At 39.6% G+C, this 16947-nt stretch overlaps 1 protein-coding gene across 3 annotated transcripts in view; it reads right to left on the bottom strand.

Annotated features, from left to right (window-relative positions):
* Positions 1-16947, bottom strand: part of MEI4 (meiotic double-stranded break formation protein 4) — a 334353-nt gene that overhangs the window by 81129 nt on the left and 236277 nt on the right. For 2 of the 3 annotated variants that reach the window (XM_006075221.3, XM_044924498.1), the window contains exon 5: positions 8435-9958. The exons of the other annotated variant lie outside the window; for it this stretch is intronic. In XM_006075221.3, the coding sequence (XP_006075283.1) occupies positions 9689-9958 (270 nt within the window). In that variant the 3' untranslated portion in view covers positions 8435-9688. Of the gene's footprint in view, positions 1-8434; positions 9959-16947 lie in introns of those variants that run through there. 3 annotated transcript variants of the gene reach the window in all.

Here is a 16947-nt window from a genome sequence, read left to right on the forward strand (position 1 = left end):
TAGGAATATAAATAAAGTTTGTTAATACTGTCACATTCTGTGTGACTCTGGAAAGTTCTTAAACTCTGTGTGTCTGTTTCTTCATTTGTAAAATGGGGCTAATAGAAGTAGTAGTATTGACCTGTTTTAGACGGTTGCTATGAGGGTTTAATGAGCAAATATATATATAAAGTGCCTGGTGCATAATAAACACTATATATGTCTTAGCTCATCTGCTTCTTAGGGCTAGTATTTTAACTTTACTGTTCACAAAGTACTTTTCACAGACGTTATTTCATTCACACAAACAATCCTATGGTGAGATTGTCCTTTAAAAAAAGTTTACAATGAAGAAATGGCGTTTTCATTTATATGAAAAGATAGAGCCAGGCCTTATCTTTTAACTCCATGTACTAGACTTCGTTACTGGTGTAAAAGTACGTATCATAGGAAGACCTCCATGAAGACAGGAAAGAGACAAAACTTCTGCTGCTAGGCAGTCACATTTATTAATAAGGAGTAGTTACACTGAACAATTTTAGTCTAATCATTTATGCAAACATTCAGAAGAAACGCGTTTCCCGAGCAGAAATACAGATACTCTTCATTCTCTCCCTTGTAAAACTGAAACACAGATGCTCTACGTTACAGAGAGAAATTCAGAGTGTTAAATAACTTGTCCCAAGTCATGAGATGGCTGGGCCATCGATGGCCCCTCTGTTCTCTGTCCTTCCATCCACCCCACAGCCCACCTCCCCCTCTCATCTGTGAATCTGCAGTGTCTTCCCTTCTGCCTTCCCATTGCTGTCTCACCTGAGAAAAAGAGAAAAGCTCTCTGATGAAACCTGATGCAGTGTGAGCTGATTGACTGGGCTGAGGGCCAGTCAAGGTCCTTACATCTCTTTTCCCAGATCAAAGAAAAATGAGTCAACAAGAGCTGCCTAAACTTGTGGGGGGAACATGCCACTGAGGTGCTTTAAATTATTTTTTATGTCTTTTTCCCGCGATGTAACGAGGTATAAAGACAGTTTCTTTCTACCTCATAAGATAGTTTAGAAATGTCAACTGGATCATATCCACAAACTGCAAACATGAAATAGAGACATTTTTCTATACTTACAACAGAAAAACATGATTGTAGAGCCAATATAGAGAAACTGTGATTCACATGTATTATGCCTTCCCTGTCTAAGACTTAGGAATTAACTGTAATCCATATACGGTTGCCTGATCTTGATCCTTACACTTTGAAAGATTTAACTTCCTTTATCCTCAGAAAATGTTATTCACACTGGCTTACAAAACATCACAGAGAAGAACTTTTATCTATTTCGTTTAAATATACTGTGTGCTCAGTTGTGTCCGACTCTTTGCGACCCCACGGATTGAAGCCCACCAGCTCCCTGTCCACGGAATTTTCTAGGCAAGAATACTGGAGTGGATTGCCATTCCCTTTTCCAATTTCATTTACATAAATGTCACCAATTGGATATCTCTGAGGTCTTACTGAAGTTCTTTTATTCTTCCAAATACAAAGGGCTATTTCGATTATCCCCATTTTACTTAATGGAGTGTAAATTTCCCACCACTGTAATTCTCACAAACATGTGCTGCTGCTGCTGCTGCTAAGTCGCTTCAGTCGTGTCCGACTCTGTGCGACCCCATAGACGGCAGCCCACCAGGCTCCCCAGTCCCTGGGATTCTCCAGGCAAGAACACTGGAGTGGGTTGCCATTTCCTTCTCCAATGCATATGAAAGTAAAAAGTGAAAGCGACGTCGCTCAGTCGTGTCTGACTCTTTGCGACCCCATGGCTGCAGCCCAACAGGCTCCTCTGTCCGTGGGATTTTGCAGGCAAGAGTAGGTGTGTCTCAAATGAATTCCTAAAAGTATACACTGTAGTTTTACTGTCAGAGTACCTTTATTCTGAACACTTAAGTTTCCACTTTTGCAGCGTTACAGCGTTAGGACATGGCAGCTACAAGTAGCTAAGTGCTCAGAGTGCTGTTTTTGTGTTTTTTTTTAAACTCAGGTTTAGTTGCTTTACAATGTTGTATTAGTTTCTGCTGCATTGCAAAGCGAATCAGTTATACATGCACATATATCCCTTTTTTTTCGGATTTCCTTCCCATTTAGGTCACCACAGAACACTGACTAGAGTTCCCAGTAGGTTCTCATTAGTTATCTATTTTATACATCGTAGTGTATATGTCGGAGAAGGCAATGGCAACCCACTTCAGTACTCTTGCCTGGAAAATCCCATGGACGGAGGAGCCTGGTAGGCTGCAGTCCATGGGGTCGCTAAGAGTCAGATACGACTGAGCGTCTTCACTTTCACTTTTCACTTTCATGCATTGGAGAAGGAAATGGCAACCCACTCCAGTGTTCTTGCCTGGAGAATCCCAGGGACAGGGGAGCCTCGTGGGCTGCCGTCTATGGGGTCGCATGGAGTCGGACACGACTGAAGCGACTTAGCAGCAGCAGCCGTGTATATGTCAATTTCCACCTCCCAATTCACTTCAACCCCATTCCCCTCCTTGATTATCCACACGTTTGTTCTCCACGTCTGTGTCTCTATTTTGAGTGCAGACTCTTGACTCAGTTGTTTATTGCCTCTTTGGATCTTGGCTCTGATTTTTGTTTCCAGCCTTGTGACCATGAGCTAATTACTTACATGCTCTGAGCTTGCTTCCTCATCCAACTGGGCATGATAATACTTATCTCATAAGGTTGTTAGAAGGATTAAGCAAAATAATAAAGGTCAAGAACTGAGTAAAGTGTCTAGCACATACCATACTAAATGCTGAGTATTATGACCAGACTTAATAAATGATGCTGCAAAGGCACATGGGTTACATGTTACATGTGAAAGAGACTCTAAAGGGAACCCTCTTACACTGTTGGTGGGAATGCAAACTAGTACAGCCACTATGGAGAACAGTGTGGAGATTCCTTAAAAAACTGGAAATAGACCTGCCTTATGATCCAGCAATCCCACTGCTGGGCATACACACTGAGGAAACCAGAAGGGAAAGAGACACGTGTACCCCAGTGTTCATTGCAGCACTGTTTATAATAGCCAGGACATGGAAGCAACCTAGATGTCCATCAGCAGATGAATGGATAAGAAAGCTGTGGTACATATACACAATGGAGTATTATTCAGCCATTAAAAAGAATACATTTGAATCAGTTCTAATGAGGTGGATGAAACTGGAGCCTATTATACAGAGTGAAGTAAGCCAGAAAGAAAAACACCAATACAGTATACTAACGCATATATATGGAATTTAGAAAGATGGTAACAATAACCCTGTGTACGAGACAGCAAAAGAGACACTGATGTATAGAACAGTCTTATGGACTCTGTGGGAGAGGGAGAGGGTGGGAAGATTTGGGAGAATGGCATTTAAACATGTAAAATATCACGTATGAAACGAGTTGCCAGTCCAGGTTCGATGCACGATAGTGGATGCTTGGGGCTGGTGCACTGGGACGACCCAGAGGGATGGAATGGGGAGGGAGGAGGGAGGAGGGTTCAGGATGGGGAACACATGTATACCTGTGGTGGATTCATTTTGATATTTGGCAAAACTAATACAGTTATGTAAAGTTTAAAAATAAAATAAAATTAAAAAAAAAATTTAAAAGGAAAGTGGGTCATAAGCCAAGCTCATACTAGCCTCAGAAACTATTTTTAACTTTTCACATGGAAATATCAATACATTCATTTGGAGCTGGAGACATTCTCACATTTCTATAATTACTTCTAGCTTTTTTCTTTTTGGTATAATCAGAATTCCTGTATTTTCTCTGTCTAGTCTCTGGAGCTCTTTTGTAGACTTTGTCAAGTTACTTGATGAGATGCCTAGTCAGCTATGGCAAGCTAACTTCTTGGTCATGTGCCACTGTGGAAACGGACAAACCACACGTGTTAATGGACCGTGGTTACTCTCCCAGGAGAGTGACTTGGCTCTGGAGTCCTCTAGAAACTGCATTCTGTCCTCAATACAAGTTAGCTTTCAGTGCTTAAGGACGATGAGGTATGTTTTATCAAATGAGAGACCATTTCGAGAGGTTTGGATCTCTTTTTACAGAAGGAATGTTGAAGTTGAGTGAGAGTCTGAAAGAGAGAGAACAAATACATCCTCTTCCGTGCTGGTGTTTCGAGTGTTCCTGAAGCGATTGATCATTCATGAAAATGTCTTAGCAAGTTGTTAAAGCTAAAAGAAGTGACGGTTCTGTTCCCTCATCACATCAGGGGTGCTGTCTTTGGGTCACTCTGGAGATTACGGTAACTTGATAAAGACTCAAAAAAGTGGTGAAAATAAATTTAGCACAACAGTTGAGAACAGGCCATTGTTTACCAATTATTTATTTATAACTCACCATATTCCAGAAGGAGTGAAAGAAGATAGAATTTCAACTCCAGGGTTGAGAAATAGAACCATATAACTAAGCTAAGCTTATTGTATGTATAAAAACAGATCTTCTGGAATAAAAGAAATATTCTGATACTATTTGGGATGCTTAATATCTCACCTTAAAGTAACATCCTGTCTGCATCTCTGCCTGCTTCTTACTCCATACTAAGACTAATACAGAAAGCTATTAGTTTATATCTCTTAAACTCAGATTATGTAATTTTTTAAAATACCACCAACAGACAGTAATTATTTTAGTAAAGGAACCAAAAGCTAAGTGTAAAGATGTTCATTTTTAAAGTGCTATTCAGGTTAATGTTTATAAAACTGCTACTCATTTTAAGTAAATCATGAATAATTTAGTTTTCCCAAATCCTCCTTTGGAATTTTAAGGCACTCACTAGGGAAGTTTAAAAATTCAGTAATTTGGGATGACTGAATTTCTACTTTCTGAATGATTTTGTATGTAACAAGCCCTCCTGTTTTTACAAATTTGGGGCTTCACCCTAGCCTTTCTGTTCCTAAAGCAAGTCTGGTGTGGGGCCCTAGAATTTGTATTCCTAATAGGTTCTCAAGTGTTGGTGATGCTGCTGGCCTGGGGCCCATATTTGAGAACCACTGCTTTATGCTGGAGATAACTCAGGTTAGTGTTATCTATGTAAATCTTGATGCTAAAATGGATTCATTATGAGAGGGGATTCGCTATGAGAGGGAAATGGTAACCCACTCTAGTAGTCTTTCCTAGAAAATTCCATGGACAAGAGGAACCTGGCAGAGTGTAGTCCTGGGGTCCTAAAAAATAGGATATGACTGAGCATGTGTGTGTGTGACACACACATGGAATACAACTATGGATTAAAATACATCAGAAGTTCACCACTGGTTAAATAGCTACAACATAAATTAGATTAAAATATCAAAACAAAATATTACAAATTCAGAACATGTATCATTATAAAATCAATTTTGATGTCTTTAATGTTAGACTAATTTTTTTTTTCCAAGTCTTACTTCCTATTAGTAGTTGACTCTTAAAACAATGTAGGGCACATTTATATTAAATGAAAGACAAGAGACCAAGGTTATTTCCTATGTATCAATCATATTCTATAGTATTTAGACAATTTTTAAAAGAGTAGCCCATTTATTGGCCAGATAAAGTTAATGTTGTCCAATACTAAAAATAATTTTAAAATAATGAATTGACTTTCAAAAATAATAAAAATCCTATCTATTTTTCAGTATTAGGTAAATATCATCATCCTAATAATCTCCTTCACCAAACTACTGATGTTGTTGGGTTACTATACTGTTAAAAGAAATTTGTTTTATAAGTATGATAAAAGATACAATTTAGTATGCTTATTTTTCATATGTACAAGTAATTCATTTTCACAAAGTTGGTGCTTAATAGTTGTTGAATAAATGAAACCACATTTTCATAAATCACAGCTGTAAATATTTTAAAAGATCTGCAGATATACACAAAAATCTGGAAATGTGAAAGGCTTTTTTGTTTGCCTCTTTAGGAATATACTGCCCTTATTTATAGGATGGCAACAAACATGATTAAAAAGTACAGTAACTTATGAAAGAACTGCATCTCTTTATAGGTCCAAGAACAAAACAATCAGATGTGTTTTCTCTCCTCACTGAGCTGAGCACAGCATGCTGATGGTCCACCTACTCTGTCTTTAGAGAGAGATTTGCAGTTTTTTAGAACATTATTCTTGAAAGATGCTCTATAACACATCTACGGAGTCTTTGACTATAGTAAAATGTTACAATCCAGAGAAGGACAGCTGCTCGGTACAGGTTTAAGAATCCAAAATAAGCTAACAATGAACCACCATCCTAGAATAAGGCGTATCAAGCTTCAGTGACAATTACAAAGGTATTTGTGAGTTTCATGAATTGCCAGGACAGCTGTTAAGGAGAGTGGACTGCAAAGACAAAATTCCTGGGGGCAAAACCCAAGTGGTTCCTTCCTGGTTTGCCTGAGTTCCTCATCTCTAAAATGGAGAGAATAATGTTACCTCTCACACAGGGTTGTTGGGAGAATCAAATGAGTAAATATACGTAAAATGCTTAGATCAGTGTATCTGTTTCTTACAAATATATGTATTTTGTATATAATAAATACTATATGAGTGTAACACTTAACACTTTTATGATTTCCTCCATTTTTAGTAGTCTTCTCTGTCCTCTTTATTTCCCATCCTATCCTACATCCAATTTCATTGCCTCCCAAAGGTGACTGCCAAGTCTTCATTGCTACAACATTCCTAAATACTGTTAATTCTAGCTTACATCATTCATTTATTCTTTTTTTTTTTTTTTACCATTTTATTGAAACAGATATGTGTCTCATTTGATCATCTTTTCACTAGCAAGAGATTTAGACCTCAATAATACATATACTGCACAATTAACAGTGTTACAGATGGGAACACAGGATAATGAAGGATTAAGTATTGTAGAAATGACTGAAGTTGTGTTTACATAAAAGTGAAAAGTGTTAGTCACTCAGTCATGTCCAATTCTTTTTGACCCCATGGATTGTAACCCACCAGGCTCCTCTGTCCCTGGAATTCTCCAGGCAAGAATACTGGAGTGGGTCACCATTCCCTTCTCCAGGGGATCTTCCCAACCCAGTGACTGAACACAGGTCTCCCACATTGCAGGCAGACTCTTTACCAACTGAGCCACCAGGGAAGCCCAATACCAAATGGAAATCAAATGTATCTCCATATTGTACATTGATGATGACTCCAAAATCTTTTCTTATGTAATAAATATACTTTTTTAGGCTAATTTTCAGACCATGAAGCTGTGAAGACTACTGGAATTATTCTTAGGGTCATTATGTTACTGAGTTTAAGCTCACTCTGCTTGCCACAGAAAAGGCCAATAAGTTGGAGATGAGGTGTTGGGGAAAGGAATAATGACTTTATTTGAAAAGCTGGCAGACCGAGAAAATGGCAGATTAATGTCTCAGCATAATGATCTTATTGGGGTCTGGATGTCAGGTTCTATTAGAGTCAGAGAGAGAGCAGGGTGAGGAAGTAAAGTAAAAAGGTCACAAGTCTTGGATGTATCTCCTGGAATGGCCAGACTCAGAGAGGGAATGGATGTGTTAATTTCTTCCCTCCTGTAGCCATCCACAAGTGGACAGGGTCAGGATGTTTCCCAGAATGGCCAGCCTCAGAGAGGGAATGGATCTGTTAATTTCTTCCCTCCTATAGCCATCCACAAGTGGGCAGGGTCAGGATGTTTCCTGAAACAAAGGTACCTTGGTTTAATATTCAGATAGAAGGGCTGGGTTCATTGAGGCAGGCCATTATGTACACACAGTATCCTTTTACTGAACAAAAGCAAAAGGAAGCAAAGGTTAAAGTAGGAGCAACATCCCAAGGTTCTCTTGGGGAGTCAGATTTTTGCTCTTGCCTGTAACGATCATGTTGGCTGACTGCAGTGGGAAAAGGGCCACTGCTGCTGCTTGTGTACTTACCAACCTCTTCTAATTACTACGGAAGAAAGAGGATGGGGTGATGTCATGGGATTTATACAGATCTTCAGAGTTGTTCCCAGGAATTCAATACTAAAATAAATTCCTTCTAATTTAGGATCTAAAATATCCCCCTTACGTTCAACTAGTATGTGAGGTGGAACAAATTATTTGCCCTAATTCTCCACCTTCTCATGGATCCAGTGCCCACTGCCATGTAACTTTGCAAATCTTCCTACTCAAGGTAGAGGGTAGTTGTCTGTCCTTTTGCTCTGGGCTTAACCCTTTGATGTACCTGGTCCATACCTGTGGGCCTAGCCCTTTTCCTCTCGCCTACCTGCCACTGCCATAGCAGATCTTCCTGAGCAGTTGCTTCTATCTCCTTCCACATGGGACCCAGAATAAGCACATGTGGATGAAAACAAAGCCCTGTATACAACACAGAGTCTAACCCGGTGGGATCTGCTGATGGCGCAGAGTTTTCAGCAGGAACAGATGAACTGACCGCCACGTGACCCACAGACATCTGAGAAAGCAACATTTATTGCTGTATAACATTAAGACTTAGTGATTCTTTGTTATACAATAAAGTTGACTGATAAGATTTTGTTTCAGTATTACCAAAAAAAGGTTTTATTTTTTGTAGAAAGATAGAAATAACTCCACAAATATGTATCAGGTAATAATAATGATTTTGTAAAATACCAATGACATTCAGGAAAGGTAACTAACTTATGAAACAATATCACATATAATCAATAAAGCAAATTTGTATTTGCTGTATTTGCTAAATTGCACTACACGAAAGTATCTAATGTATGCTAATTAAGTTAGTTGGTTATAATTTTAATAACTGACAATGTCAATGAAAGTGTGTAACTGAGAAATCCAACCAATACTTTAAATAAGTATAAATATACTTTTAATAAATATAAAGTATATTTCTAGACTGATGTTGGAATTTGTGAAAATGACTTAATGACTTAATTACATATAATAACTACATTTTAACAGTAACAGGAATATTTTATGTAATCAACAGAATCAAAACAAACATTTGTTGAAAAACAAATGGAACATTTTAAATGACTAGTATTTTCAAAAGGACTTGACAAATATGTTGATTATATGAAATTAAAGGCCATTAGCTTTACAAATGCTAACAACTTTTCTGTTTCTGCATGAACCCCATCTAAGACAATAGAAAATGAGTGAAACTAAGAAAAAAAGTTGAAAAAAATCTTATTTATAACCACTTATTATAAATGCTCTGTTGATGAAGTAACAAAACATAAGACATCTTCTGTTACCTTTTAGCACCTGCTAAGCTGCTAAGTCACTTCAGTCGTGTCTGACTCTGTGTGACCCCATAGATGGCAGCCCACCAGGCTCCCCCGTCCCTGGGATTCTCCAGGCAAGAACACTGGAGTGGGTTGCCATTTTGAAAGTCTTTTAAAATGCAATTTTTTAATAAGAAAGACAATTAACGGTCCATTTTAGAGAATAACAGAGCTAGATTGCGTTGAGTAAATGTATTGCAATACACAGTTCCGGAGGACTAAGCTGAAGGGGGGGGCATTCTCAACTGAAACTGGCTGATTTTAGTAAAGAAATATGACTCATAATCTTTTTATACACAGTTTAGGATTATTAAATTAAATTAATGATTGTCTTTAGGGATCCATTTAAAATGCTCATTTAAAAATATTCTTGAAAACATTTAAGCACAAGATCTTCATATATTCAACTTTAGTATGCTTCTGTTTATTTGGTAAACTGCTAAGGTAGTGAGTCATTTCCAACAGTTCCTATTTCTACTGAGTTCAAGAGAATGCCCAGTCTCCACAAATAAAAAGTAAATAAAGGAAATGCATCAGAGAGTTTGAGAACAGTTTCATCATGCTTCTGAAGAAATTTCTTGATTTCTTGATCCTCATGCCCCATTTTTGAAGAGTTGTCTTCTTTGTTTTCCTTTTGAAGAAGTTGCTCCAGAACCCAGAGCACAGAGAACATATTTTCATAGCGTGCCACATCATAATTGGCTTGTACCTACAGAAAAACAACAAACTCCTTTTAAAAAATATTGCAGTAGTTTAGCTCAGAAAAAGCCAAATAAAGGGATCAACTTTTTTTTTTTTTTTAAACAAAAACACTTGACTTATTTAACACCTTCTGTCTTCCTGTTCCTTTGCTTGGGGTTGGGAGAGAAAGGAAAAAAATTTTTCCAAAAACTTTATGATCTTGGTGCATGAGTTTCTTTCCATACGTTTACAGAGTTCCAGACCTTTCTCTACATTGTTGCTATAATTTGTTACTGAGATGAATCTGAGAACACTTGGCAAAGAGTCTTACACACACCAAGTCTTGTGTGTTGAATTCAACCTCTTCCCAAAGATTTCCAAAGCCTGATACTTCTGTCAATAATATTATCAGGATCTTTGTTGGCTGGATTCTAGGAACACGTTTCAAAATATCAATATAACACAGTTCGAAAGTGCTTAGGGTTATGACCTGTAAACAACCAGATGTAATCTCATTCTGAGGCTATACAAGCCAGGAGGGAGTATGATTAAATTTGAATCAGATACATGGGTCATGAGAAAAAATGAATGTGATTCTTGTAAAAATTATTTGGCTTAGATAGCTTTGGAAGGAATGATGCTAAAGCTGAAACTCCAGTACTTTGGCTACCTCATGCGAAGAGTTGACTCACTGGAAAAGACTCTGATGCTGGGAGGCATTGGGGGCAGGAGGAAAAGGGGACTACAAAGGATGAGATGCCTGGATAGCATCACTGACTAGATGGGCGTGAGTCTGAGTGAACTCCGGGAGATGGTGATGGACAGGGAGGCCTGGCGCGCTGCGATTCATGTGGTTGCAAACAGTCAGACACGACTGAGCGACTGAACTGAACTGAACTAGATGGCTGAAAGTGAGATAAATCAAAGGAAGCCCTAAAAGTGCACAAAGGAAAACAGAACATAAGGGAATACAAGAAGTATGTAACTATATAAATTGGCTTTCTCATTTGCTTATTAAGAAATATTCTGGAAACATTCACCAAATTTATCCACGATTCAGTTCAGTTCAGTTCAGTTGCTCAGTCATATCCAACTCTTTGCAACCCCATGAATCGCAGCATGCCAGGCCTCCCTGTCCATCACCAACTGCCGGAGTTCACCCAGACTCACGTCCATCGAGTCAGTGATGCCATCCAGCCATCTCATCCTCTGTCGTCCCCTTCTCCTCCTGCCCCCGATCCCTCCCAGCATCAGTCTTTTCCAATGAGTCAACTCTTCGCATGAGGTGGCCAAAGTACTGGAGTTTCAGCTTTAGCATCATTCCTTCCAAAGAAATCCCAGGGCTGATCTCCTTCAGAATGGACTGGTTGGATCTCCTTGCAGTCCAAGGGACTCTCAAGAGTCTTCTCCAACACCACAGTTCAAAAGCATCAATTCTTTGGCGCTCAGCCTTCTTCACAGTCCAACTCTCACATCCATACATGACCACAGGAAAAACCATAGCCTTGACTAGATGGACCTTTGTTGGCAAATGTCTCTGCTTTTGAATATGCTATCTAGGTTGGTCATAACTTTCCTTCCAAGGAGTAAGTGTCTTTTAATTTCATGGCTGCAGTCACCATCTGCAGTGATTTTGGAGCCCAAAAAAACAAAGTCTGACACTGTTTCCACTGTTTCCCCATCTATTTATCCACTATAGTAATACACAAATGAAGAAACATTCTTTCAAAGCCCAGAGGAATGTATCTTCAACAAGGCTGTCTGATAAAGAAACAAGTACATACAGATAACTGCTACTTTCTATTTTTAATTGAGGTATAATTGACATAACATATTAGTTTCATGTATACAATGTACTGATACAATATTTGTATATACTGCAAAATGATTTCCACAGGAAGTCCAGTTAACACCACACTCAGTTACAAAATTCCCATGCTAATAAATTTCAAGATTGATTTTCCTAGCCACTTTAAAATATGCAATACAGGGTTATTAACTATAGTCACCATGCTGTACATCTGCATTCAACCCTTTTTCATTTTACAACTGGAAATCTGCACCTTTTGACTCCTTTGACCCATTCTGCACCAGAATTTCATCTCAGTTCAGTTCAGTCGCTCAGTCATGTCTGATTCTTTGCGACCCCATGGACTGCATCATGCCAGGCCTCCCTGTCCATCACCAACTCCTGGAGCCTTCCCAAACTCATGTCTATTGAGTTGGTGATGCCATCCAACCATCTCATGCTCTGTTGTCCCCTTCACCTCCTGCCCTCAATCTTTCCCAGCATCAGGGTCTTTTCCAATGAGTCAGCTCTTTGCATTAGGTGGCCAAAGTATTGGAGATTCAGCTTCAACATCAATCCTTCGTATGAACACCTAGGACTGATCTCCTGTAGGATGGACTGGTTGGATCTCCTTGCAGTCCAAGGGACTCTCAAGAGTCTTGTCCAGCACCACAGTTCAAAAGCATCAATTCTTCGGCGCTCAGCTTTCTTCACAGTCCAACTCTCACATCCATACATGACCACAGGGAAAACCATAGTCTTAACTAGCGGGAGCTTTGTCGGCAAAGTAATGTCTCTGCTTTTGAATATGCTATCTAGGTTGGTCATAACTTTCCTTCCAAGGAGTAAGCCTCTTTTAATTTCATGGCTGCAGTCACCATCCACAGTGGTTTTGGAGCCCAGAAAAATAAAGTCTGACACTGTTTCCACTGTTTCCCCATCTATTTGCCATGAAGAGATGGGACTGGATGCCATGATCTTAGTTTTCTGAATGTTGCACTTTAAGCCAACTTTTTCACTCTCCACTTTCACTTTCATCAAGAGGCTCTTTAGTTCTTCACTTTCTGCCATAAGGGTGGTGGCATCTGCATATCTGAGGTTATTGATATTTCTGCTGGCAATCTTTATTCAAGCTTGTGCTTCTTCCAGCCCAGCATTTCTCATGATGTATTCTGCATATAAGTTAAATAAGCAGGGTGACAATATACAGCCTTGATGTACTCCTTTTCCTATCTGGAACCAGTCTGTAGTTCCATGTCCAGTTCTAACTGTTGCTTCCTGACCTGCACATAGGTTTCTCAAGAGTCAGGTCAGGTGGTCTGGTATTCCCATCTCTTTCAGAATCTTCCACAGTTTATTGTGATCTACAGAGTCAAAGGCTTTGGCATAGTCAATGTAGCAGAAATAGATGTTTTTCTTGAACTCTCTTGCTTTCTTGATGATCCAATCGATGTTGGCAATTTGATCTCTGGTTCCTCTGCCTTTTCTGAAGTTCACAATTCATGTTTTGCTGAAGCCTGGTTTGGAGAATTTTGAGCATTACTTTCCTAGCATGTGAGATGAGTACAATTGTGAGGTAGTTTGAGCATTCTTTGGCATTGCCTTTCTTTGGGATTGGAATGAAAACTGACCTTTTCCAGTCCTGTGGCCACTGCTGAGTTTTCCAAAATTGCTGACATATTGAGTGCAGCACTTTTACAGCATCACCTTTTCAGACTTGAAATAGCTCAACTGGGATTCCATCACCTCCTCTACCTTTGTTCGTAGTGATGCTTCCTAAGGCCCACTTGACTTCACATTCCAGGATCTCGCACTAGGTGAGTGAATACACCATCGTGATTAACTGGGTCATGATCTTTTCTGTACAGTTTTTCTGTGTATTCTTGCCACCTCTTCTTAATATCTTCTGCTTCTATCAGGTCCCTATCATTTCTTTCCTTTATTGAGCCCATCTTCGCATGAAATATTCCCTTGGTATGTCTTATTTTCCTGAAGAGATCTCTAGTCTTTCCCATTCTATTGTTTTCCTCTATTTCTTTGCATTGATCACTGAGAAAGGCTTTCTTATCTCTCCTTGCTATTCTTTGGAACTCTGCATTCAAATGGGTATATCTTTTTCTCCTTTGCTTTTCACTTCTCTTCATTTCACTGCTATTTGTAAGGTGTCCTCAGAAAGCCATTTTTCCTTTTTGCATTTCTTTTCCATGGGGATGGTCTTGATCCCTGTCTCCTGTACAATGTCACGAACCTCCATCCATAGTTCATCAGGTACTCTATCAGATCTAGTCCCTTAAATCTATTTCTCACTTCCACTGTATAATCATAAGGAGTTTGATTTAGGTCATACCTGAATGGTCTAGTGGTTTTCCCCCCTTTATTCAATTTAAGTCTGAATTTGGCAACAAGGAATTTATGATCTGAGCCACAGTCCACTCCTGGTCTTGTTTTTGCTGACTGTATAGAGCTTCTCCATCTTTGACTGCAAAGAATATAATCAATCTGATTTCTGTGTTGACCATCTGGTGATATTTACGTGTAGAGTCTTCTCTTGTGTTGTTGGAAGAGGGTGTTTGCTATGATCAGTGCATTCTCTTGGCAAAACTCTATTAGCCTTTGCCCTGCTTCATTCTGTACTCCAAAGCCAAATTTGCCTGTTACCCCAGGTGTTTCTTGACTTCCTACTTTTGCATTCCAGTCCCCTATAATGAAAAGGACATCTGTTTTGGGTGTTAGTTCTAAAAGGTCTTGTTGGTCTTCATAGAACCATTCAACTTCAGCTTCTTTGGCATTAGTGGTTGGGGCATAGACTTGGATTACTGTGATATTGAATGGTTTGCCTTGGAAATGAACAGAGATCATTCTGTTGTTTTTGAGATTGCATCCACGTACTGCATTTTGGACTCTTTTGTTGACTACGATGGCTACTCCATTTCGTCTAAGGGATTCCTGCCCACAATAGAAGATATAATGGTCATATGAGTTAAATTCCCTCATTCCAGTCCATTTTAGTTTGCTGATTCCTAGAATGTCGACATTCATTCTTGCCATCTCCCACTTGACCACTTCCAGTTTGCCTTGCTTCCTGGACCTAACATTCCAGGTTCCTATGCAATATTGCTCTTTACAGCATTGGTCCTTGCTTCTATCACCAGTCACATCCACAACTGGGTGTTGTTTTTGCTTTGGCTCCATCCCTTCATTATTTCTGAATTTATTTTTCTACTGATCTCCAGTAGCATATTCGGCACCTACTGACCTGGGGAGTTCATTGTTCCGTGTCCTATCTTTTTGCCTTTTCATACTGTTCATGGGATTCTCAAGGCAAGAATACTGAAGTGGTTTGCCATTCCCTTCTCCAGTGGACCACATTCTGTCAGACCTCTCCACCATGACCCATCTGTCTTGCTGGCCCCACATGGCATGGCCTACCTTCACTGAGGCTGTGGTCCATGTGATCAGATTGGCTAGTAGTCTGTATTGCAGTTTCAGTCTGTCTGCCCTCTGATGATCTCTCTCAGTGCCTACCGCCTTACTTGGGTTTCTCTTACCTTGGACATGGGGTATCTCTTCACCTCAGGAAACCACACATCTGTTCTGTTTTTGGAGCTCAGTTGTTTGTCTGTTTTTTGGTTCTACATATAAAATGGACCATACAGTGTTTATCTTTTACTATCTGACTTATTTCACTTAGCATAATGCCTAAGGTCCATCTATGTTGTTGCGAACAGAACAATTCCATTATTTTTTAAGGCTGAATAACAGTCAATTTCATACATGTATATGTACCCAATCTTTTTTTTTTTAATTTAATTTTATTTTTAAACTTTACGTAATTGTATTAGTTTTGCCAAATATCAAAATGAATCCACCACAGGTATACATGTGTTCCCCATCCTGAACCCTCCTCCCTCCTCCCTCCCCATTCCATCCCTCTGGGTCGTCCCAGTGCACCAGCCCCAAGCATCCAGTATCGTGCATCGAACCTGGACTGGCAACTCGTTTCATGCATGATATTTTACATGTTTAAATGCCATTCTCCCAAATCTTCCCACCCTCTCCCTCTCTCACAGAGTCCATAAGACTGTTCTATACATCAGTGTCTCTTTTGCTCAATCTTTTTTTATTTATTCATCCATGGATGGCATTTAGGTTGTTTCCGTGTCTTGGCTATTTGGCTATTGTAAATAATGCTGCAATGGACATAGGGGTACACATACTATTTTAAATTAGTGTTTCAAGTTAGTTAACACTAATACTCAGGAGTGGGAACTGTTGGATCATATAGTAGTTCTATTTTTAAGTTTTTGAGGAAACTCCACATTGTTTTCCATAGTGGCTGTGCCAGTTTAGATTCACACCAGCAGTGCACACGGGTTCCCTTTTTCTCCACGTCCTCACCATCATCTGTGTTTTGATACTCTGGGAGTTGGTGACGGACAGGGAGGCCTGGTATGCTGCGGTTCATGGGGTTGCAAAGAGTCAGACACGACTGAGTGACTGAACTGAACTGAATAACCATTCTAACAAGTATAAGTGATATCTCACTATGGTTTTAAATTTCATTTTTCTGATGATTAGTGATGTTGAGTATCTTCTCAGGTACCTGTTGGCCATGTTTATGTCTTTGGAAAAATGTCTATTCAGCTCTTCTATTTTTTAATTGAACTGTTTTTTGCTACTGAGATATGTAAATTCTTTATGTATTTTGGATATTAGCCTTTTAACAGGTATATTCATTGGAAGCCACCAGTTTCCCTGGTGCCTCAGATGGTAAAGCATCTGCCTACAATGCGGGAGACCTGGGTTCAATCCCTGGGTCGAGAAGATCTCCTGGAGAAGGAAATGGCAACCCACTCCAGTATTCTTGCCTGGAAAATCCCATGGATGGAGGATCCTGGTAGGCTACAGTCCATGGGGTCACTAAGAGTCAGACACGACTGAGTGACTTCACTTCACTTCATTGGAAGGACTGATGCTGAAGCCCCGATACTTTGGCCACCTGATGCGAAGAGCCAACTCACTGGAAAGGACCCTGATGCTGGGAAAGATTGGGGGCAGGAAGAGAAGGGGGGGACAGAGGATGAGACGGCTGAATGGTATCACTGACTCAACGGACATGAGCTTGAGCAAACTCTCAGAAATAGTGAAGGACAGAGAAGCCTGGCGTGCTACAGTACATGGGGTCACAAGGAGTCACAAACTACCTAATGACTGAACAACCACAATAT

Source organism: Bubalus bubalis, chromosome 10 (assembly GCF_019923935.1).
Source record: "Bubalus bubalis isolate 160015118507 breed Murrah chromosome 10, NDDB_SH_1, whole genome shotgun sequence".
Taxonomy (NCBI): Eukaryota; Metazoa; Chordata; class Mammalia; order Artiodactyla; family Bovidae; genus Bubalus; species Bubalus bubalis.